The sequence below is a fragment of the Mustela nigripes genome, chromosome 3 (genome assembly GCF_022355385.1).
Source record: "Mustela nigripes isolate SB6536 chromosome 3, MUSNIG.SB6536, whole genome shotgun sequence".
In the NCBI taxonomy this organism is placed as follows: Eukaryota; Metazoa; Chordata; class Mammalia; order Carnivora; family Mustelidae; genus Mustela; species Mustela nigripes.
In genome coordinates this window covers 13,139,419-13,162,653 of record NC_081559.1, presented here as the reverse complement: position 1 = coordinate 13,162,653, position 23,235 = coordinate 13,139,419, and the positions used below count along the sequence as shown (strand labels likewise).

At 37.1% G+C, this 23,235-nt stretch overlaps 1 protein-coding gene across 1 annotated transcript in view; it reads left to right on the top strand.

Moving 5' to 3' along the window:
• C2CD6 (C2 calcium dependent domain containing 6) overlaps nt 1–23,235 on the top strand; it is a 66,401-nt gene that overhangs the window by 38,563 nt on the left and 4,603 nt on the right. Inside the window, 7 exon segments of the mRNA XM_059392635.1 lie at nt 1–92; nt 2,042–2,164; nt 2,894–2,938; nt 4,032–4,100; nt 5,782–5,861; nt 10,124–10,264; nt 18,109–18,214. Coding sequence (XP_059248618.1) covers nt 1–92; nt 2,042–2,164; nt 2,894–2,938; nt 4,032–4,100; nt 5,782–5,861; nt 10,124–10,264; nt 18,109–18,214 — 656 coding nt within the window.

Genomic DNA, 23,235 nt, shown 5'->3' with positions numbered 1-23,235 from the left:
TGAAATGTACAAAAATATGTAGCTTGGCATCCCCAAATGGTGAAAAGTACACTACAGTTAATTTTGATGACACAAAGTACTTTTCTGTACAGGTAAATGTTAAAGTTCTATTCTGGATATAAGAATGCATTTTTATAGTTTCAAATAATCTACACTAATTATATCCTTTTCTTAGGGGTAGGAAAGAAACAAATGCAGTGCCTTTTTTGATATTTTACAGGCTTCTATTTCTGTACTATGAGATATATTATTGTTTTCAAATAAACAACTTAGTAGAAAATGCATAATCCTGATGCTTCTTCTTCCCTAAGACCTTACTGCCTGTGGTTCTGAGTGTTCAGGAAACATGCATTTTTCTCTGTCTTGCTCTCCTCTGTCCTCCTCCACCCTGTCTGAGCTTGGGCTGCTCTAACAAATGACCATAGATATGGGGTGGCTTAAACAACAGACACTCATTTCTCAGCTTTCTGGAGGCTAGAAAGTTCAGGATCAGGGTGCTGGCAGACCTGGTGTCTGGTGAGAGCCTGCTTTCTGATTTCCTGATGACCATCTCTTTGCAGAGAGCAAAGAGATAATCTTTCTTGGGTCTCTTCTTGTAAGGGCACTAATCCAACTCTTGAGGGCTCTACCCTCTGACCTAACTACCTCCCCAACACCACACCTACAAATAACATCACATTGGGGATTTAGGCTTCAGTGTACGAATTTTGAGGGAATGCACAGTTCAGCCCAGAGCATGCCCTTTCTCTCTCTTTCATTTCCTCCTCATTCCCCTCTCTCCTTTCTTCTTACATAAAGTCTAATCGTTTTTGCATGGATAGCTTATTTAATCTTTATAACACCCCCCCCCAAATATATATACATTCTCTTATTATGATCCTCATTCTACCGATGAGGAAAGAATTTTCTTAAGGTCCTAGAACTAGTAAATAGTGGAGCTGGGAATGGAGTCAGTCCGGCTTCAGACTATACTTTATTAAACTTCCTCTCACTCTCGAGCTTCCAGTGCTAAGAGTCTGTGTCTCTTTATAGCTAAGCTTCTTAGAATCTTAAATGTATCTCAGAGTTTAAGAGAGCAACACTATTTCATGTAGCTATAGGATACATTGATTAGTCCAGTTGTAAGTCCTAATAGTTTTGTTATATTGGTTAAATTTTAATGAAATCCTAAAACATTTCCTCAGTGCTCTACATTTTTTAACCTTCAGTTTTAATCTTCAAAACTTTATTTTGCTTTAGTCTTGAGTGTAGAATATAGTTTTTCAAGCATAGTTTAAAAAAAAACAAACCCGACATAGTTTTGCTAAAGGCAATCTATACTATTTGTTTTACTCTGAAAATAGTTTTCCTGAGCTTGCCAGGTTTTCAAGAATATAGTGGGTATATGTCCAGTTAAATAACACTTGAAATTAATCCTGGAAAATAGTATAAATTAATAGGGTGCTTATCTTTATTAGCATAATCAAAATCTTTCCCCCTATTTTAAGAGGAGCTATTAGTTTGAGCTTATTAAGAGGAGAATTTTAATGGAACTCTAAGGGAAAGTTGGGAATAATTTAGTAATAAGTACATAGAAAACTGCACAAGGAAACAAATATTAAAAAGCAAAACACATTATTAACTCTAAGGGAAATTAAGAAGTGACAGAGAAAAAGAAACATAGTTGTAATTATATTGCTAAACTCTGCAGAATAGTTACATACACACAAACATTAAGTGTTGAACTAATAAAAAAAAGTATGATCTATATATAACATATTGGAGGAACGAAAGGAAGAGAATGTTAAGATTGTGGGGACGGGTGTTGAGAATATTTTTCTTCCACAATAAGCAGTTAATTGGTAGGATCTAAAACTAAAATATCACTTAATGTAAGCCTGTTACTTAGAAACCAGACAAATCAATTTAGAAGCTTGAAAGCTGAAAACTAACTGAGATGTGTATATAATAAGATCTAGTTATGGAGGTACTTATTCAGAAATTATATCTGGAATTCAGACTGAAAATGGGATAATTCTTTCCATATGCATATTATGTCAAGGTTCCCAGGCGTCAAGATGATGAGCGGAATAATATATACTTGGAACTAATGCAATATAGAAGTACAGAAAAATATCCTCTCTTACTAGGGAGTGTTAAGGTACACCTTTATGATGTAATTCAGGTAAGTATCAAGGTTGTTTCTTTCACCGTGGTATCACATTGTTATTATTTATCTGTATCTGATGGACTCCTTTTGGTTTATTATCTACTTTCAAACTCATATGTCTCGCTCTGGCTATATTAAAAAAAAAAAAGAGTTGGCTTTGAACAGCCTAATATTTTTAAAAACTGATTGTGTGGCAATGGTACAACCTAGGAGACGACATACACATGTTCTGTTGTGTTTTCTGGAGTGTTTCTAAACAGGACTCAAATCACAAACTCTGTCTCTTAATTGACTGCCCAGATTTCAGTTGTTTTTCTCCTTGTCTGGGCTGCTTGCCTTCTGCCCTGGGCCTGTGCTGTTCAGGGCTCAGCGAAAGTTGGGGGCAAGGTTTGTACACAGATTGTGTCATTCCTTCTCTCTTGCTTTCCTCCGGGCTAGGGTTACCCTCTCACTTGCCAGCAGCCATACTGCCCTGGACTCAAAGGAAGAGAACTGATTAGTGAACCAATCTAAACCATCTGAAGGATTTTCAGGAGTATTTGTTAGGATGCAAAAGCAAGGAGGCCTTCAAAGACTAACGAAGTTTTATCAAAGGACACAGGAGCTATTAAGTTAACATGTGCATTAAAAATCATTACCTGATTTTTCAGAATTTGTGAAATGTTTTAGGTTATATACAGATGGCCACATGAGTGACTCTGTATTGGGGGATTTTATTGTTCTTTCCCTTTTTCTTTTTTCCAGAAAGGGTGCTTTATTGAAGAATTTGAAATGTTGCATAAAAACCTGGTAAGAGGGGCACCTGGGTGGTTCAGTGGGTTAAAGCCTCTGCCTTCGGCTCAGGTCATGATCCCAGGGTCGTGGGATCAAGTTTCGCATCAGGCTCTCTGCTCAGCAGGGAGCCTGCTTCCTCCTCTCTCTCTCTGCCTGCCTCTCTGCCTACTTGTGATCTCTGTCTGTCAAATAAATAACTAAAATCTTTTAAAAAAATGTTAAGAACTTTTTGTGCATACACTTAACATTTCATACAACTTGACTCTGATACTGTTTTAACTCCTGTTAGTGTTTTTATGCTCCGCTACCGTACCAATCACTGTTTGAATTAATGGAAATATATTAAACAGAAAGAACAATATTCACAAAATCTTCATCTTCACCTTTCTTTTTTTTAGTGATGCTACTTTACTGCTAAATGATGAACAGGAAAATTGAAATAATTGCATTAGGGAGCAAAATGCCCTATCTGCTTATTTGTGCAGCTTTAATTGAGGAAATATTTTCTCCTTGAGGAGATTTTAAAGAGTTGTTTACAGTTGTCACTTGAATTTCTTTTAAATAAATATTTAAAATTATTATTTTGATTAATTGATCTATTCAGAGAGAACCCTGCTGCCAATAGCCAGAACAGAGAATGATGAACATTTGGGGTCATAATCTCTGACACAGTCTTTCATTTCACATTTGAGCAAGCTGGGGTTCAGAGACTTGAAATCGCTTGTCCAAATAAAAATTTCATCTGAAAATGGAAGTGGAGGTAGGAAGTAAATGGAAGTGTGAGCAAATAAAAGCATATGCATGTGTGTGTACACACACACACACACACACACACACACGTATATGTATCTCAGGGTAATCCTATTAATTATAAACTGATATTTTCTATATTATAATCATATATTCTTTAACATAAAGTTTTTAACACTTTAGGAACTCTATAATTCTTCTCTAGTAATTCCTTGTGTGAATTCTTCTTTTTTATCCAGGAGATTCACACTTTGGTTTTTCTAACATAGATTTGTGAAATAGAAATACTACTTGCTACCCCTTTTTCATTAAAATATCTTTCTGATAAAATAATAAAATAAATGTGCTGTGTGTTTAGCCTATCTGCAAGGTGGCGGTGGAATTTATGTTCTCCTATGGAAACTTTGGTTATGGATTTTCACATCAGGTTAGTTCTTTTTTATTCTACAGCACTGCAGTCAAATCTCTTCTGAGCCTCTTTGCTTTCTAGTTTGATAAAAATTTTTAAAATATATATTTTTTAAAAGAACATTTTTAAAGAATGCTATTTTCTCCATTGTACTTAAGGAAAAATGAAACTGCTATTTTTATTTGCATATACATTTAAAAATAATCTTTAATTCAAAATGCATTTATCAGGAAACTTGCTTTTGTGTGTCTGTGTTTTCATGTGTGAAAACAAAATTATTTTAAGTATATAAGGAGTGTGGATTTTTATATATAAAAATGCTTATTAAAAATGGAGTCATTGATTATATTTGCATGACATTTTTTATTCTGATCACATATGCTCCTTACCTTCATGGTATTTCAATGTCTGATGTTACTTGAGCCCTCCTTGATTTATCAAGAGAGTAATATGTTGAAGTTCTCTTCCTTGCTTTGTCCTAGGCCTTTAAATTTATCACATATATCCATGTTCCTGTGAAAATTTTTGTGTAGTAACCTGTGTCCTGTCCTTTTATTATATGCCTAGGCTAGATTCCTAGAATGGAAATTATTGTCCAAAAACAATGACTTTGTCAAAGAATTGTTCTAGAAATGTTGTACCAACATATATTCTCACCAGGTGTTTGAAAGAACTCTTCATATCCCCAGGTATTATCACCACTTTGGGGCATTTATATATCCAAGCACATTAGTGCTGCTATTATACAGGGACTGTGACCCCTATACTTTGCATATGATCTTTCTTTTCCATTTTTTGCTGTTTTTTTATAGTCTTGGTTGTTCTTTTAATTAGGAATTCAGAGTGGTACATTACTTTTATTAAACCTACTCTTACGTTAACTGAGCAGCCCCTGGTAAAATGTTGTTCTAAAATTTTGCCTATGGTATATCATAATGATTTTTAATGCATTTCAAATCAGAAATAAATAATACACAGAAGAAAGCCACTAGGCACGATTTTTTTCATCTTTTTTCCTTCTTTGCTTTGATTTTTCTTTCTTTTCCTTCGGCCTATTTTATTTATATTTGTATGAATTGGGCCTTATAGGGTCTTGTAACTGTTGAATTCCTTTCGTGACATAGTTTATAAGCACCAACTTCAGAGGTAGGTTTTGTGTCTGAATAGAAGTAAAACATGTAATAATCACCTTCTTACGGAGATATCTCCTTTTCAGATAAATTAGGAAAGTATTGTTTTATGGAGGTAGATTCTACCAAAAACAAGGAACCAAGATATTGTGTGGAAAAGAGTGGGAAATACAAAAGTTCTTGATTTTGATTTTATATCTGTGAACTTTTTGGTAATATAGTCCCCTACTCCTCTGTCTTGATCATGTAAAAAAGGTACTACCCTTGGTGGGGGGAGCAGATAAAGCTGCATTCAAATCCTGGCTCTGATGTCTTTTGGGTAACCTTGAACAAATTACTGATCCTCAGCATTTTCTGTAAAATAGCCACAGTTATCTACATCATAGGATTATTGAGAGGATTAAAAATAATATTATAGATAAAAGGTTCCTGACAGATATCTAGTGCTCAATAAATGTTGGTTCTTTCTTCATCTTAAGGCCAATTTTGTAGTCCTGGAGGATGTTAGTATTAGAGTAAACTACACTTGTAACTAAGCAGTGTTATAACACACTTACCATTTTCTTCAGTTAAAACCTCTTCAGAAAATTAACAAGCCATCCATGTTTATGAATATTGCACCACCTCCAGGAAGAATAGATCCTGTGACGTAAGTGTTTGAAGTCTTATTTGCACAATTGGATTATGTGACATTTAAAACACTTAATCCATTTTATGGACCATTTTGGTTGTCTTAAGACATAACCAGAATGGGCTAGACTCTAAGGAAAACAGAGCAGTGAATTGTTATGCTTAATAAGGTGGGAGAAATTTTTGGGTTTCTGGGTATAGCCCTGGCGAAAGGACATGTGAAGTTCTGGAGATAAGATAAAGAAGAGAAGAGAGTGCCAGCTTCATGGCTGAATGAGGGAAGACAGGGTTAGGCTGACAAGGAAAGTTGGCCAGTGAGATATCCTTTTCTAGAAGGAGGTGAGGGACTTCTAAGATCAAATTGTCTAATATTTGTCAGTTTTCCTCTACAATATAGTAGTGTTACCTCCATTCCACACATTCTAATTGTTTTTTCCCAAATCTTCAGCAAAAAGTTTATGTTCAAAAAATGTCATTAGTGGGGCACCAGGGTGGCTCAGTGGGTTAAGCCTCTGCCTTCGGCTCAGGTCATGATCTTAGGGTCCTAGAATCATGCCCCACATTGGGCTCTCTGCTCAGCAGGGAGCCTGCTTCCCCCTCTCAGCCTGTCTCTCCCTACTTGTGATCTCTCTTTCTGTGTGTCAAATTAAAAATCTTTATTAAAAAAGTCATTAGCAAACCAAAAGTAACTTGAAATTTGTCAACCAGACTTCAAATTTCAATAGTAAAAATAGATTAAAGAGTGTAATCTATAGTACTTTCCCTGATTAAGAAATGGGAAAAAAAGGGATTGAGGAAATTAGGTATAGGATGGGAATGTATATTCTGAAGTGCTTATTGTCCTATAGTTTCACCAATACTGGGTATTATCATTAAAAATAAATTTTGCCCACTTGATATTGGTCATTTGTTGAAATAGTAAAATTTGAATGTTTTATGTTTATCAATCATTATTTCTTTTTTTTAAAGATTTTATTTATTTATTTGACAGAGAGAGATCACAAGTAGGCAGAGAGGCAGGCAGAGAGAGAGAGAGGGAAGCAGGCTCCCTGCTGAGCAGAGAGCCCCATGCAGGGCTCGATCCCAGGACCCTGGGATCATGACATGAGCCGAAGGCAGCAGCTTAACCCACTGAGCCACCCAGGCGCCCCAATCATTATTTCTTTATCCACCAATGGATTCAGTAAACATTCATTGAATGTCTGCTATATCCCCAAGCCATTGCAAATACTAAAATAAATGAGGCCTGGTACCTGCCCTCTGGTAGCTCATGGTTTAGTGTGCACAGATAACTAGTGAAAAGAAACTATAACACAAATGGGATAAGAACCTTCCTGCCGGTGAGCGTAAGGAACCCTGGCACATAGGGTGCGGGGTAATGATGGGAGGAACATAAAGTTGTGTCATAGCAAATTTATTGATATGAGCTCACTAAGCAGAGATTCTGCATTTAATGGTACAGATTAGGGGGTTAGAAAAGACTCATTCTGGTTGTTTGGTTGCAGAAACATGTACCAAAAGATGCCCACTTGGGTGGATTGGAAATGCCAGACTTGCCTTGGCTTAATGTAGAAGGAAGGTATTCAAAGGGTTAAAGAGATGGTGATGTTGGTGAGGATTTGTTTTTAAGACCTGCTCACTCCTCCAGGGAGATTCCAGAAGATAGACCTTTCACTATGACTGTAAGAACTAAATTTGAAGGGGAGCCCCACCCTTGAAGAGCTCTGTGATCTTCTCTGTTAGGCAGACCTTAGAGTGGGAGCCGCAGTCACTGACCTGAGAAACCCAAATGCGATGGGAGTGTAACAGTGGAGAGCCCAGTGATGGCGCCACCACCTAAGGCAAGATGCGTGTGGTTACTGTAGTGGACAGTAAAGTCAAAGCAGCAATCAGAATAGTTTGACTCATGCAGACCTATAGCATTGGCTAGTTGATCATGATGTTCCTAGAAATAAAATATATAGAAAGCCTCCCCAATTCTTAATCTGTATAAGCAGAAAAGTTCTAGGTCAAGTGAATAGAAGTGTGACCTGGATCATAAAAACAGAGTCATAGCTCCTCAGTCAATTCCCAGAGTTGAGCCAGTTTGCACACCCAAAAGCCTTTGAATGTAGGGGAGACTTGGTCCCCTTAAAGAGAGACGCTGGTGTGCTGACAAAAGTTTATAATGTTGATCTTTCTCTAAGCTTTCCCAAAAGGGAAGGAGAGCCTTTTACCAGGGTAACTATGCATTAGGGAAAAGGAACTAATCAGACCTTTCAGAGTCTACTGGACGCTGGTTCTAAACTGACACCAGTTCCAGAAGATCCAAATGTCACTGTTGTACACCGGTCAGACTAGGGACTTATGGAGGACAGGTGATTGATGGAATTTTAAACTCATCCTGTGATTATTTCCCCAGTTCCAGATTGCATATTTGAAATTCGCACACTTAGCAGTAGGTGAAACCCTACATTGTTTCCCTGACCTGCGGACAAAGGGATATTATGGTGGGAAAGGCCAAATGGAAACCATTAGAGAACTACCTCTACCTAAGAAAATAGTAAGCTGAAAGCAGTACCACATTCATGGAGGGATTGCAGAGATGAGGGCCATCATCAAGGACTTGAAAAATGCAGAGGTGGTGATTCCCATCTTATCTCCATTTGGGTTACTTATTTTGGCCTGTGCATAAGACAGATCTTGGAGAGTGATAGTAGATTGTCATAAGCTTAACCAGGCAGTGATTCCAATTGTAGCCACTGTAGCAGATGTGGTTTCATTGCTTGAGCAAATTAACACATCCTCTGGTGCGTGGTATAAAACTGTTGATCTGGCAAGTGCTGTTTTCCTCATGTAAAAACCAGAAGTAGATTCCTTCAGCTGGTAAGGCCGAGTGATACACCTTTACTGTCTTATCTCAGGTATATCAACTTCTCCAGCCTTATGTCATTCATTTAGTTCATTTAGTTCACAGGAAGCTTTTTTTTTTTTTTTTTTTTTTTTTTAGTTTTACTCATTTTAAAGAGAGAGCATAAGCAGGGAGAGGAGCAGTGGATAGGAAGAAAAAGTCCCAAGCAAACTCCACACTGAGTGTAGAACCCGACACAGGGCTCCATCCCAGGAGCCTGAGATCATGACCTGAGCTGAAACCAAGAGCTGGATGCTTAACCAAGACTGAGCCACTCAGGTGCCCCACAGTTTACAGGAGTCTTGCTTGCCTTTCCCTTATACAAGATATTACACAGGTCCATCAGAGTGATGATCATGACGCTTATGGGACCTAGTGAACAGGAAGTAGTAACTAATCTTGACTGTCTGATAGGACGTTTGCATGTCAGAGGGTGGAAAGGGTTCTAAAAAAATTCAGGACTCTTCTACCTCATTGAAATTTTGAGGATTCAGTGGTATGGGGATTGTCAAGATAATTCTGCTAAGGTGAAGGATAAGTTGTTGTATCTGGCCCCTTCTACAACCAAAACAGAGGCACAACACCAGTTGGGCCTTTTTGGATTTTGGAGACAACATATTCCTTATTTGGGTGTACTACTCTGGCCCATTTACCAAGTGACCTGAAAAAAATTTATTTATATAATAAATGTATCTTCTTCCCTCTCATTATCTCCTCATGTAACATAAGGTCTGTTGACTTTATATTGTAATATTTAAGTATTGTTAAACTTATAGCATACTATTTTTTAAGTTTCAGGATATTAAGAAGAGTAAACATCATCCAAAGACTTTTTTAAAAATTTTATTTTGTTTTTTCAGTGTCCCAAGACTTGATAGTCTTTTCTGGGGAAGAGGCTAGTGAGGTTTTGGTTGTATGCAGGATAGTTTTATCATGTTAGGTGGAGTTATGACCTGTTTATTGCTCTCATTTGGAGATTAAATATGTTTTAAAGAGATGCTTATGGGGGCCAGGTTGGCAAGGGGTAGGTGGACTTGTGAAGATTACTTTCACATGTCAACTTGACTGGGCCATAAAATAGAGACTTGTATCTAACGACTGGGAGAGAGGTCTGGGCTCAAACCCTGTCTACTTATCTTTAGAACTCCAGGTCTAACGTACCGCCTTTTTCATCCCTGCTGCTCATCTCAGTAGTAAGAGTATTCAGTGGAGCACTTCTGTCAGGATTTCTGACCTTTGTCTGCTTCCCGAGCTCTACCCTCTGATGGTTCAAGGTAGACAGGTGGGCTTACAGTCTAAAAGAGAGAATGATTCAAAAGTGATAGCCATCACTGATTTTAGAAGTGTGGTTTTGTATAATTGCAATATTTAACATTATAAACATTTTGCAGAAATGTTATTACACCACAACCGATAGAGTACCCAGCATTCCTATCCCCAGACCTGAATGTTACTGTGGGGGCGCCAGCTGTAGTGCCCAACCAGTCCTCTGTAGTGCGACTTGAAAAACTTCAGCAACAACCTCGGGAAAGGTAAATACATACATACATACATGCATACATACATATATACCAACACAACCCAAACAATCTTCATCTTATTTATGTGTTAGTGGGACATTATTATTTTTTTTTTTGCTTGGGGGGCATATGGGCTTTAGATATTTGTTTAGAAAAGTCAATGTTTATTGACTCTGTAATGCATATGGTGGTTCACTTTGTTGTGTCCTATGAGTCCTTCAAGCTGTCTTTACTCTTTTTCATTTTTTTTCTTTTTGTTCTTCTGATTGGATGAATTCCTTTGCCATCTCTTTGAGTTTTCCAGTACTTTCTTTGACACCATCTAGTGCTCTTGAGCCCCCCTACTGAATATTTCAGTCCAGTTATTGTTCTTTAGCTGTGTGATTTCTATTTGGTACTTTTCAATATTTTATATCTCTTTGTTGCAATTCTCACTTCATTTATGAATTTTTCTCCTGAAAAATGAGCATCATTATGACCATGATTTTGAATTGTTTTTTTGAAAATTATTTTTTTTGAGAGAGAGAGAGAGAACAGAGTAAGTGAGAACATAAGTGAGTAGGGGCAGAGGGAGAGGGAGAAGCAGACTCCCCATTGAGCAGAGAGCCCCATGCAGGACTCAATCCCAGGACCCCAGGATCATGATCTGAGCCGAGGGAAGACACTTCACCTACTGAGACACGCAGGTGCCCCTCATTATATTTCATTATGGCCTGTTTTATTTGTTTGTTTGGAACTTAATGTTTCTGGAGTTTTGTGTTGCTGTTCTGTTCTCATTGTTCTCTTTCCTCATTTACCTTCACTCTCTGTGTTGGTTTCTGAGCACTAGATGAAACTGCCACCTTTCCTAGTCTCAATGAAGTCACCTCATGGTGGGAAATGAACCTTATCAAGGAACCCAGCCCAAGATTTTGGCTGTCTCTCAAACCTTTGTGATTGTCCAAGCAGCTTTCCTTTTTTCTTAATGTCTTCCAGTTATTGAGAGTGTGTTGGGATTTTTCAGTATTCCAAAGAGGAAGATCTCAGCATCTAGATTCAGGCTGACTGGAAGCTGAACCTCAAGTCACCTGATGGGAAAGTATGTACCTAGAGCCCTTTCTTGGAAAAACCAGGAGAAGGGCTTTCTTGCCTGCTCCCTTTGTGCCCAGTCTGGGGGTGTAGCCACTAGGGTGGAAGGCATTCCTGCACCCATTGAGAACTGCTTCTTTGTGTGCTGAAGTTCCGTGGGACTGTCACCAGTCCAAGCCCCATTGGTTATGACAGCCAAACAATCTAGGGGCCCATCTCCTCGGCAATGGCCACAAAGTCTGGGGTGCCAGATGTCTGTATAAGCTCCTTCCAGGGAGCTACTGATGATCTGGGTTGGGCCGGAGAGAGGAGGAGATAGTGTCTCCTGCTTCCACAGGTCTCTAACAAGGATTGCAATCAATCCCTGGATGCATACTCAATTAGAAGCCTGACCTCCAAATAGTAGCTTTTAAAGAATACAGTAGGCCTTTTTGGAGACTAACTGGGAGATGAACTTATTTTTGCACTAATTTCCTATTCTGTGCTGAGTGCTGAGCAGATAGCATGGTAAGTCATAGCAGACCTATGAAAAACTTTTTATTTTTTTCTGTAGCTTTGTGGGTCTTATAGTCACAACTGTGTTAACTGTGTTAACAGAAATAGGTGTTTTGGGGGCTTGTCCCTCAGATGGGAGTCCTGAAAGGTGGGGTGCTATGTGTGTTGTCCAAACCTTTTTCTCCTCAGGGAGATGCTGGGAGTTGAGAGTTCTGTCCTGTTTGTATGACACTGTGCCAGTGGTGGAGTTTCTGGTATGTGCCTCATCCTTTCTCAGCTGTTTTGATGTGTGTATTTTCTCATTTGCATGATGTGTAGGAGTTGCTCAGCCTATTTCTAGATTTCTTTCAGAGAGAATTGCTCTTTGTAGAACTGTAGGTACCATGCATACATGGGAGGAGGTGAGTTCAGGAGCCTGCTTACCATCTTGAATTAGAAACTGCAAATTTCTTTAATGTCTTGCCTAATAGTACACAACCGGATCCTCATAACTGCTTCCACATTTAAACAGAGTGGCTCCAGCTGCAGAACCTCTGCCTATCTGACTCATAGCGACAGTGACAGCTACTGCTCTCATTTCCTTCCTGTAGCGTCACCAGCTGATCCCTTCTTCTTAGCAAAATGGGTCCCAGTGAGTCATCTTGCCATTGTGTTCACTGACTCTACATGTATTTTTCTTGCATGCTTTCAAAGTCAAGGGTTGTTTTTCTGCTCCTTATTCTCTTCTTCTTATAACTATTCTGGAATTTGGCGCTGATAGTTTTATCTTACTCAGTTTTATATGGAATTAATTTTCCTGATTTTTTTTAATAGGAGATATAGTTTAGAAAGCCTCTTGAGCCTCACAGAACTCCCACTATTAATGTTTTCATTTGGTGTTTAAAAATATGAGTTGCTTTCTAGAATTTTCTGGGACCATGCCAGTCAATGTCTCATGTAAATGGCAAGGGTAAACATCCTTGTTTTTGTTCAGGATCTTTAAAGGCTACACTTCTAGCATTTAATAGTTAAGAACATTTGATTATGTAGGTTTTTTACATATAGATATGCTATACCACGTTAAGTAAATTATTCCACTTGGTTCCAGTTTTCTAAATTTCTTTAAAACCACAAATAGATGTATTTTTGCCAAATGCTGTTTCTTTTTTAATCAGTTAAATTGTATTTATGTTTTCTAATTTTAATTTCAAAATATCCTTATATACCTGGAATAAATCTAATTTGTTCATAATATATTATCTTTTCTCTATATTACTGGATTTTTTGTATTAAAATTATATTTTTAACATTTGTATCTATGTTAATGAATGAGATTATTTTTATAATGTCCTTATTAGGGTTTATCATCAAGGTAGTAATGTCCTCATGAAATGAATTGGAAAACATGCCCTCTTTTCTATTTAATTCATGTCGGTTATATCTTTAGATGACCAAAGTCTTTTTTTAAAAAAATTTTTATTTTTTAAATTTCTTTTCAGTGTTCCAGAATTCATTGTTTATGCACCACACCCAGTACTCCATGCAATACATACCCTCCATAATACCCACCACCCACCCTTGATGGGACTTCATCAAGATCAAAAGCTCCCACCTCCACCCCTCCAAAACCCTCAGATTGTTTTTCAGAGTCCACAGTCTCTCATCGTTCATCTCCCCCTCCAATTTCCCCCAACTCCCTTCTCCTCTCCAGCTCCCCATGTCCTCTGTGTTATTCCTTATGCTCCACAAATAAGCAAAACCATATGATAATTGACTCTCTCTGACTTATTTCACTCAGCATAATCTCTTCCAGTCTTGTCCATGTTGATACAGAAGTTGGGTATTCATCTTTCTGATGGAAGCATAATACTCCATAGTATATATGGACCACATCTTCCTTATCCATTCGTAGGTTGAAGGGCATCTTAGTATTAGAAGTCCCAGCAACAGCAATCAGACAACAAAGAGAAATAAAAGGTATTCAAATTGGCAATGAAGAAGTCAAACTCTCTCTCTTAGCAGATGACATGATACTTTATATGGAAAACCCAAAAGATTCCACCCCCAAACTACTAGAACTCATTCATCAATTCAGTAATGTGGCAGGATACAAAATCAATATACAGAAATCAGTTGCTTTTTATACACTAACAATGAAAATACGGAAAGGGAAATTAGAGAATCTATAGCACCAAGAACAATATGATACCTGTGAATAAACCTAACCAAAGAGGTAAAGGACCTGTACTCGAGGAACTACAGAACAGTCATGAAAGAAATTGAAGAAGACACAAAAAGATGGAAGACCATTCCATGCCATTGAATCAGAAAAATAAACACTGTTAAAATGTCTATACATTTTAACAATCTGTACTTTCAATGCCATTCCAATCAAAATTCCACCAGCATTTTTCAAAGAGCTGGAGCAAACAATCCTAAAATTTGTATGGAATTAGGAAAGACCCCAAATTGCAAAGGAAATGTTGAAAAAGAAAAACAAACCTGGGGGCATCACATTGCCTGATTACAAGCTTTACAAAGCTGTGATCACCAAGACAGCATGGTACTGGCACAAAAAAAGACACATAGACCAGTGGAACAGAGTAGAGAGCCCAGATATGCAACCTCAAATCTATGGTCAAATAATCTTCGACAAAGCAGGAAAAAATATACAGTGGAAAAAAGACCGTCTCTTCAATAAATTGTGCTGGGGAAATTGGACAGCTATGTAGAAGAATGAAACTCAACTCTTCTCTTATACCATACACAAAGATAAACTCAAAATGGATAAAAGACCTCAACGTGAGGCAGGAATCCAACAGAATCCTAGAGGAGAACATAGGCAGTAACCTCTTTGACATCGGCCACAGCAACTTCTTTCAAGATATGGCTCCAAAGGCAAAGGAAACAAAAGCGAAAATGAATTTTTGGGACTTCATCAAGATCAAAAGCTTCTGCACAGCAAAGGAAACAGTCAACAAAACAAAGAGGCAACCCATGGAATGGGAGAAGATATTCGCAAATGGCAATACAGACAAAGAGCTGATATCCAGGATCTATAAAGAACTCCTCAAACTCAACACACACAAAACCAATAATCATGTCAAAAAATGAGAAGACGTGAACAGACACTTCTCCAATAGAGACATAAAAATGGCTAACAGACACATGAAAAAATGTTCATCATCACTAGCCATTAGGGAGATTCAAATCAAAACCACATTGAGATACCACCTTACACCAGTTAGAATGGCCAAAATTAACAAGACAGTAAACAATATGTGTTGGAAAGGGTGTGAAGAAGGGGGAATCCTCTTAAACTGTTGGTGAGAAGGCAAGTTGGTGCAGCCACTTTGGAAAACAGTGTGGAGATTCCTTAAAGAATGAAAAAAAAAAGTTTCCCTATGACCCTGCAATTGCACTACTGGGTATTTACCCCAAAGATACAGAGGTAGTGAAAAGAAGGGCTATCTGTACCCCAATGTTCATAGCAGCAGTGGCCACAGTTGCCAAACTGTGGAAAGAACCAAGATGACCAAAGCCTTTTGAAATTTCTTGGATCAGAAGCTAAATTCCTATTTTTTCTTTTGTTCTGTTGTAGAAAATATCATGTATATATTGGATAATTTATTATGTGTGTGTGTATATATATATATATATATATATATATATATATATATATATATAAACACTTTAGATAATGAGACCAGTGTATATACTGAATAACTTCTAAAACTGTATATAGCTTAAATAAACATAAGACTGATGCCTAGATATTTATGATTCAGGTTAAGAAATACAACATTGGGACACCTGGGTGGCTCGGTTGGTTAAGCTTCTGACTTGTTTTGGCTCAAGTCGTCATTTCAAAGTCGTGAGATTGAGCTTTGCAAGGGGCTCCATGCTCAGCATGGAGTCTGCTTGAGATTCTCTCTCCCTGCCTCTCTCCCTCTGCCCCTTCACTCACTTGTACACTCTCTACCTCAAATAAACAGCAAAATCTTTTTTTTAAAAAATGAAAGAAATACAATATTGCTATATTGGAGTCCTAGCAATAGCAGTCACACAATGAAAATAAATAAAAGGCATCCACATTGGCAAGGAAGTTCAACTATCACTAGTTGCAGATGACATGATACTTTATATAGAAAATCCAAAAGATTCCACCTAAAATTGTTAGGACTGCTACATGAATTGAGTAAAGTTGCAGGAGGCAAAAATCAATATACAGAAATCTGTTACATTCCATACATCAATAATGAAACAGCAGAAAGAGACATCAAGGAATCAATCCCATTTATAATTGCACCAGAAACCATCATGAGATACTTAGGAATAAACCTAACCAACGAGGTAAAAAACCTGTATCTGTTTTCAAACTGTAAAACACTGATGAAAGAATATGAAGATGAAACAAAAAAATGGAAAAATACTCCATGCTCATGGATCAGAAGAATGAACATTGTTAAAATATCTATGCTACCCAAAGCAATCTACACATTTATTGCAATCCCTATAAAATACTAAAAGCATTTTTCACAGAGCTAGAACAAACAATCCTCAAATTTGTAAGGAACCACAAAAGACCCCAAATAGCCAAAACAACCTTCAAAAAGAAAAGTAAAGCTGGGAGCATCACAATTCTAGACTTGAAGTTATCTTGTAAAGTTGTAGTGATCAAGGCAGTATGGTACTAGCACAAAAACAGATACTTAGATTAATGGAAAAATGAACCTACAATTAAATGGTCAATTAATCTTCAACAAAGCAGGAAAGAATATCCAATGGAAAAAAGATAGTCTCTTCAATAAATAGTGTGGGAAAATTGGACAGCAACATGCAAAAGAGTGAACTTGAATCATTTTCTTAAAACTGTACCCAAAAATAAATTTAAAACGGTTTAGAAACCTAAATGTGAGACAGGAACCCATTAAAAAAATCCTAGAGGAGAACAGAGGCAGTAACCTCTAACATTGGTCATACCACCTTCTTACTAGATATATCTCCTGATGCAAGGGAAACAAAAGCAAAAATAAACAATTGGGACTTCATCAAAATAAAAAATTTCTGTGTAGTGGAGGAAACAGTCAGCCAAACTACAAGGCCATGTACTGAATGGGAGAAGATATTTACAAAGGACATATATCTGATAAAGTGTTAGTATCCAAAAGTCTACAAAGAACTCATCAAATGCCACACCCCAAAACCAAATAATCCAGTTAGGAAATGGGCAGAAGACATGAATTAGATACTCTTCTAAAGAAGACATACAGATGGCTAACAGACACATGGAAAAATGCTCAACATCACTCATCATCAGGGAAATACAAATCCAAAACTACAATGAAATATCACCTCCATTTGTCAGAATGCCTAAATTTAACAACACAAGAAACAATAGGTGTTGGCAAGGATGTGGAATAAAGGCGAATTTATTCCCCTTTACTAACAGCTTACACCGTTGGTGGGAATGCAAACTGGTAAGCCATCTTGGAAAACTGTATGGAGTTCCCTCAAAAAGTTAAAAGTAGAACTATGCTATGATCCAGCAGTTGCACTACTAGGTATTTACCCAAAGATTACAATAATAATTCAAAGGGATACATGCACCTCACTGTTTATAGCAGCATTAGTAACAATAGAAATTATGGAAAGAGCCCAAAAGTCCACTGACTGATGAATGGATAAAGAAATCTTGCCTTTTGCAACAACATGGATGGAGCTAGAGTAAGCAAAATAAGTCAGTCAGAGAAAGACAAATACCATATGATCTTACTCATATGTGGAATTTAAGAAGTGATCATGGAGGATTAAAGAGAGACAAAACAAGAAACATCTTAACTGTAAAGAAAAAACTGATGGTTAGCAGAAGGGAGCTGGGGGGGAGGGTTAAATAGGTGATCGGAATTAAGGAGCACACCTGTTGCGATGAGCACTGGGTGTTGTATGGAAGTGTTGAACCACTAAACTGTACTAAACCACTAAACTGAAGCTCTTATTACACTGTATCTTAACTGCAATTTAAATATCTTTTTTTAAAAAAAAGAAAGAAATAGAACATCATCAATAGCAAAAATGTGTTTTGTATGCCCTCGTGAGATTCCATCTTCTCCCCAACCCATCCTTAGGTAACTACAGCCCTGACTTCTGTTGTAACGGTTCCTTTTCCTTTTGTATTCTTAAACAAAATATTGCTGGTTTGCCTCTCTAAGAAAAATTTTGTAAGTGGATCATACTGAATGTATCCTCTTGTGAATCATACCATATATGTTCTTCTGTCACATTTTAAATGTATAACTCATTTATTTCTTTAGGCTGGAAAAAATGAAAAAAGAATACAGAAATCTGAACACATGGATAGAAAAAGCTAACTATTTAGAAGGAATTCTTAACCCAAAAATGGCCCATCAAGAACTTAAGGTAATTAACATAATTCATTCTCTACATATAACTTCTAATACTTTTTATTTTAAAAAGATTGTGATAATTAAAAGTGATAAGATATTGCTTATTCTTAACATATAAAATGCTATTCATGGCTCATGTACTTTACTATTTTGGTAATGTGACATTAGATAAATATTGACTAATAATTTGTAAGATTTTTGAACAGCTTTGTTAAGATGTAATTCACCTATTCAAAGTATATAATTCAGGGGCACCTGCGTGGTTCAGTGGGTTAAAGCCTCTGCCTTCAGCTTGGGTCATGATCTCTGGGTCCTGGGATCGAACCCTGCATTGGGCTCTCTGTTTGACAGGGAGCCTGCCTCCCCGCCTCTCTCTCTGCCTGCCTCTCTGCCTACTTGTGATCTCTGTCTGTCAAATAAGTAAATAAAATCTTAAGAAAAAACCCAAAGTATACAATTCAGTGGCCCTTACTATATTCATAGAGATGTATGTCGATTGCTATGATCAATTTTCAGATATTCTCATTACCCACAAAAGAAACTCCACGCTCCTTAACCAAACCTCCCAGACACCCAGTTCTCTAGACAATAATCAGTCAACTTTGTTTCTATAGATTTGCTTATTCTAAACATTTCATTTGAGTGAAATGATACGATATATGGTTCTTTTGTGACTTGCTTCTTTCACTTAGCATAGTGTTCTCAGGGATCACCCCCATTGTACCCTGGGTCAACACTTTGTTTCTTTTTACTGCCAAATAATATTCCACTATATGGATATGTACCACATTTTGTTTATCCTCATTAGTTGCTGGACATTTGAGTTGTTCAATTTTTAGCTCTCATGAATAATGCTGTTGCGAACATTCCCGTGCAGGTTTTATGTGAGCATACATTTGTAATTCTCTTGGGTCTATACTGAGGATGAGGATTGTTGGATAATATAGTAGTTTCCTCTTTAACTTTTTCAGGAACTACCAAACTGCTTTCTATAGTGGCTGCACAGTTTTATATCTAACTAGCAATGTATGAAGCTTCCATATCTTCTCCAAAACTTGTTATTTTCCTTTTTTGTTTGTTTCAGTTATAGAACTCTTAGTGGGTTTGAAATGTTATCTCATTGTGGTTTTGATTTGCATTTGCCTGATAACCAATAATGTGAACATCTTTTCATGTGTTTACTGACCTTCTGTATATCTTCTTTGGATAAATGTTTATTGAAATCCTCTGTTGATTTTAAATTGGTTTTTTTTTATTGTTCAGTTATAAGAGTTCTTTGTATTTGGAGTACTAGACCTTTATCAGATATATAAGTAAGGTTTAATATTTAGAAATACAGTCTGACCTTTACATTTTGACCTGGCAATAGGGATTCATAGGAGTTTCAGTGAATTAATAAAAATATTACTAAGATCATAGCCTTGAAATGGTAGTCACAGCATACTGATATATTAATGTTTTTCAATGCCTCATTATAGTTTGGCATAGTGTTATTACCTTAGGATAAGTTAATTAGCACTTATATAGAATTAATATTTTAGGGAAAATTTGAGGGGCTCTTCATTCATTAAAGGAACTATAGACTTCTGGTTCTTTTCTTTTTTCTAATTTTTAAAATTAACATATAATGTATTATTAGCCCCAGGGATATAGGTCTGTGAATCGTCAGGCTTACACACTTCACAGCACTCACCATAGCACATACCCTCCCCAATGTCCATAACCCAACCACCCTCTCCCTACCCTCTTTCCCCTGGCAATCCTCAGTTTCTTTTGTGAGATTAAGAGTCTCTTATGGTTTGTCTCCCTCCTGATCCCATCTTGTTTCATTTTTTCCTCCCCTACCCCCCAAAACCCCTATTCTGCCTCTCAAATTCCTCATATCAGGGAGATCATATGATAATCGTCTTTCTCTGATTGACTTATTTTGCTCAGCATAATACCCTCTAGTTCCATCCACGTCATTGTAAATGGCAAGATTCCATTTCTTTTGATGGCTGCGTAGTATTCCATTGTGTGTGTGTGTGTGTACACACACCACATCTTCTTTGTCCATTCATCTGTTGATGGACATCTAGGTTCTTTCCATAGTTTGGCTATTGTGGACAATGCTGCTATAAACATTTGAGTGCACATGCCCCTTCGGATCACTACATTTGTATCTTTAGGGTAAATATTCCTGTAGTGCGATTGCTGGGTCATAGGGTAGCTATATTTTCAACTTTTTGAGGAACCTCCATGCTGTTTTCCAGAATGGCTGCACAAGCTTGCATTCCCACCATCAGTGTGGGAGGGTCCCCTTTCTCTGCATCCTTGTCAACATCTGTTGTTTTCTGACTTGTTAATTTTAGCCATTCTGACTGGTGTGAGGTGGTATCTCGTTGTGGTTTTAATTTGTATTTCCCTGATGCCAAGTGATATAGAGCACTTTTAATGTGGCTTTTGGCCATCTGGATGTCTTCTTTGCAGAAATGTCTGTTCATGTCCTCTGTCCATTTCTTGATTGGATTATTTGTTTTTGGGGTGTTGAGTTTGATATGTTCTTTATGGATTTTGGATACTAGCCCTTTATCTGATATGTCATTTGCAAATATCTTCTCTCATTCTGTCAGTTGTCTTTTGGTTTTGTTCACTGTTTCCTTTGCTGTGCAAAAGCTTTTGATTTTGATGAAGTCCCAATAGTTCATTTTTGCCCTTGCTTCCCTTGCCTTTGGTGATGTTTCTAGAAAGAAGTTGTTGTGGCCAAAGTCAAAGAAGTTGTTGCCTGTGTTCCCCTCAAGATTTTGATGGATTCCTGTATCACATTGAGGTCCTTCATCCATTTTGAGTCTATTTTCATGTGTGTTGTAAGGAAATTGTCCAGTTTCATTTTTCTGCATGTGGTTGTCCAATTTTCCCAACACCATTTATTGAAGAGGCTGTCTTTTTCCCATTGGACATTCTTTCCTGCTTTGTCAAAGATTAGTTGACCATAGAGTTGAGGGTCTATTTCTGGGCTCTCTATTCTGTCCCACTGATCTATGTATCTATTTTTGTGCCAGTACCATACTGTCTTGAAGATTACAGCTTTGTAATTGAGCGTGAAGTTGGAATTGTGATGCCACCACCTTTGGCTTTCTTTTTCAACATTCCTCTACCTATTGGAGGTCTTTTCTGGTTGCATATAAATGTTAGGATTATTTGTTCCATTTCTCTGGAAAAAAATGGACGGCATTATGATAGAGATTGCATTAAATGTGTAGATTGCTTTAGGTAGCATAGACATTTTCACAATATTTGTTCTTCCAATCCATGAGCATGGAACATTTTTCTATTTCTTTGTGCAGTTTCTTTCATGAGTACTTTATAGTTTTTTGAGTACAGATTGTTTGCCTCTTTGGTTAGGTTTATTCCTAGGTATCTTTTATGGTTTTTGGTGCAATTGTAAATGGGATCAACTCCTTAATTTCTCTTTCTTCTGTCTTGTTGGTGTATAGAAATTCAACTGATTTCTCTGCATTGATTTTATATCCTGATACTTTACTGAATTCCTGTACAAGTTCTAGCAGATTTGGAGTGGAGTCTTTTGGGTTTTCCACATATAGTATCATATCATCTGCAAAGAGTAAGAGTTTTACTTCTTCTTTGCCAATTTGGATGCCTTTAATTTCTTTTTGTTGTCTGATTGCTGAGGCTAGGATTTCTAGTACTATGTTGAATAGTAGTGGTGATAGTGGACATCCCTGCCATGTTCCTGGCCTTAGCAGAAAAGCTCTCAGTTTTTCTCCATTGAGGATGATATTTGTTGTGGGTTTTTCATAGATGGCTTTGATAATATTGAGGTATATGCCCTCTATCCCTTTGAACAGTTTTGATCAGGAAGGGATGCTGTACTTTGTCAAATGCCTTTTCAGCATCTATTGAGAGTATCATATGGTTCCTGTTCTTTCTTTTATTAATGTATTGTATCACAGTGATTAATTTGGGGATGTTGAACCCACCTTGCAGCCCAGGAATAAATCCCATTTGGTCATGGTGAATAATCCTTTTAATGTACTGTTGGATCCTATTGGCTAGTATTTTGGTGAGAATTTTCACATCTGTGTTCATCAAGGATATTGGTCTGTAATTCTTTTTTTTTTTTTTTTTTTTTTTTGATGGGGTCTTTGTTTGGTCTTGGGATCAAGGTAATGCTGGCCTTGTAAAATGAGTTTGGAAGTTTTCCTTCCATTTCTATTTTTTGAAACAATTTCAGGAGAATAAGTATTAATTCTCCTCTAAATGTTTGATAGAATTCCCCTGGGAAGCCGTCTGGCTCTGGGCTCTTGTTTGTGGGGAGATTTTTGATGACTGCTTCAGTGTCCTTACTGGTTATGGGTCTGTTCAGGTTTTCTGCTTCTTCCTGCTTCAGTTTTGGTAGTGTATACATCTCTAGGAATGCATCCATTTCTTCCTGATTGTCAAATTTGCTGGCGTAAGTTGCTCATAATATGTTCTTATAATTGTTTGTATTTCTTTGGTGTTAGTTGTTTTCTCTCCTCTTTCATTCATGATTTTATTTATTTTGGTCCTTTCTGTTTTCTTTTTGATAAGTCTGGCCAGGGGTTTATCAATCTTATTAATTCTTTCAGAGAACCAGCTACTAGTTTTGTTGATTTGTTCTACTTTTTTTTTTTTTTTTTAATTTCTGCTCTGATCTTTCTTATTTATCTTCTCCTGCTGGGTTTAGGCTTTCTTTGCCGTCCTTTCTCCAACTCCTTTAGGTGTAGGGTTAGGTTATGTATTTGAGACCTTTCTTGTTTCTTGAGAAAGGCTTGTATCGCTATATATTTTCCTCTCAGGACTGCCTTTGCTGTGTCCCATAGATTTTGAACAGTTGTGTTTTCATTTTCATTTGTTTCTACGAATTTTTTCAATTCTTTAATTTCCTGGTTGACCCATTCATTCTTTAGAAGGATGCTCTTTAGTCTCCATGTATTTGGGTTCTTTCCAAATTTTCTCTGGTGATTGAGTTCTAGCTTCAGAGTATTTTGGTCTGAAAATACGCAGGGAATG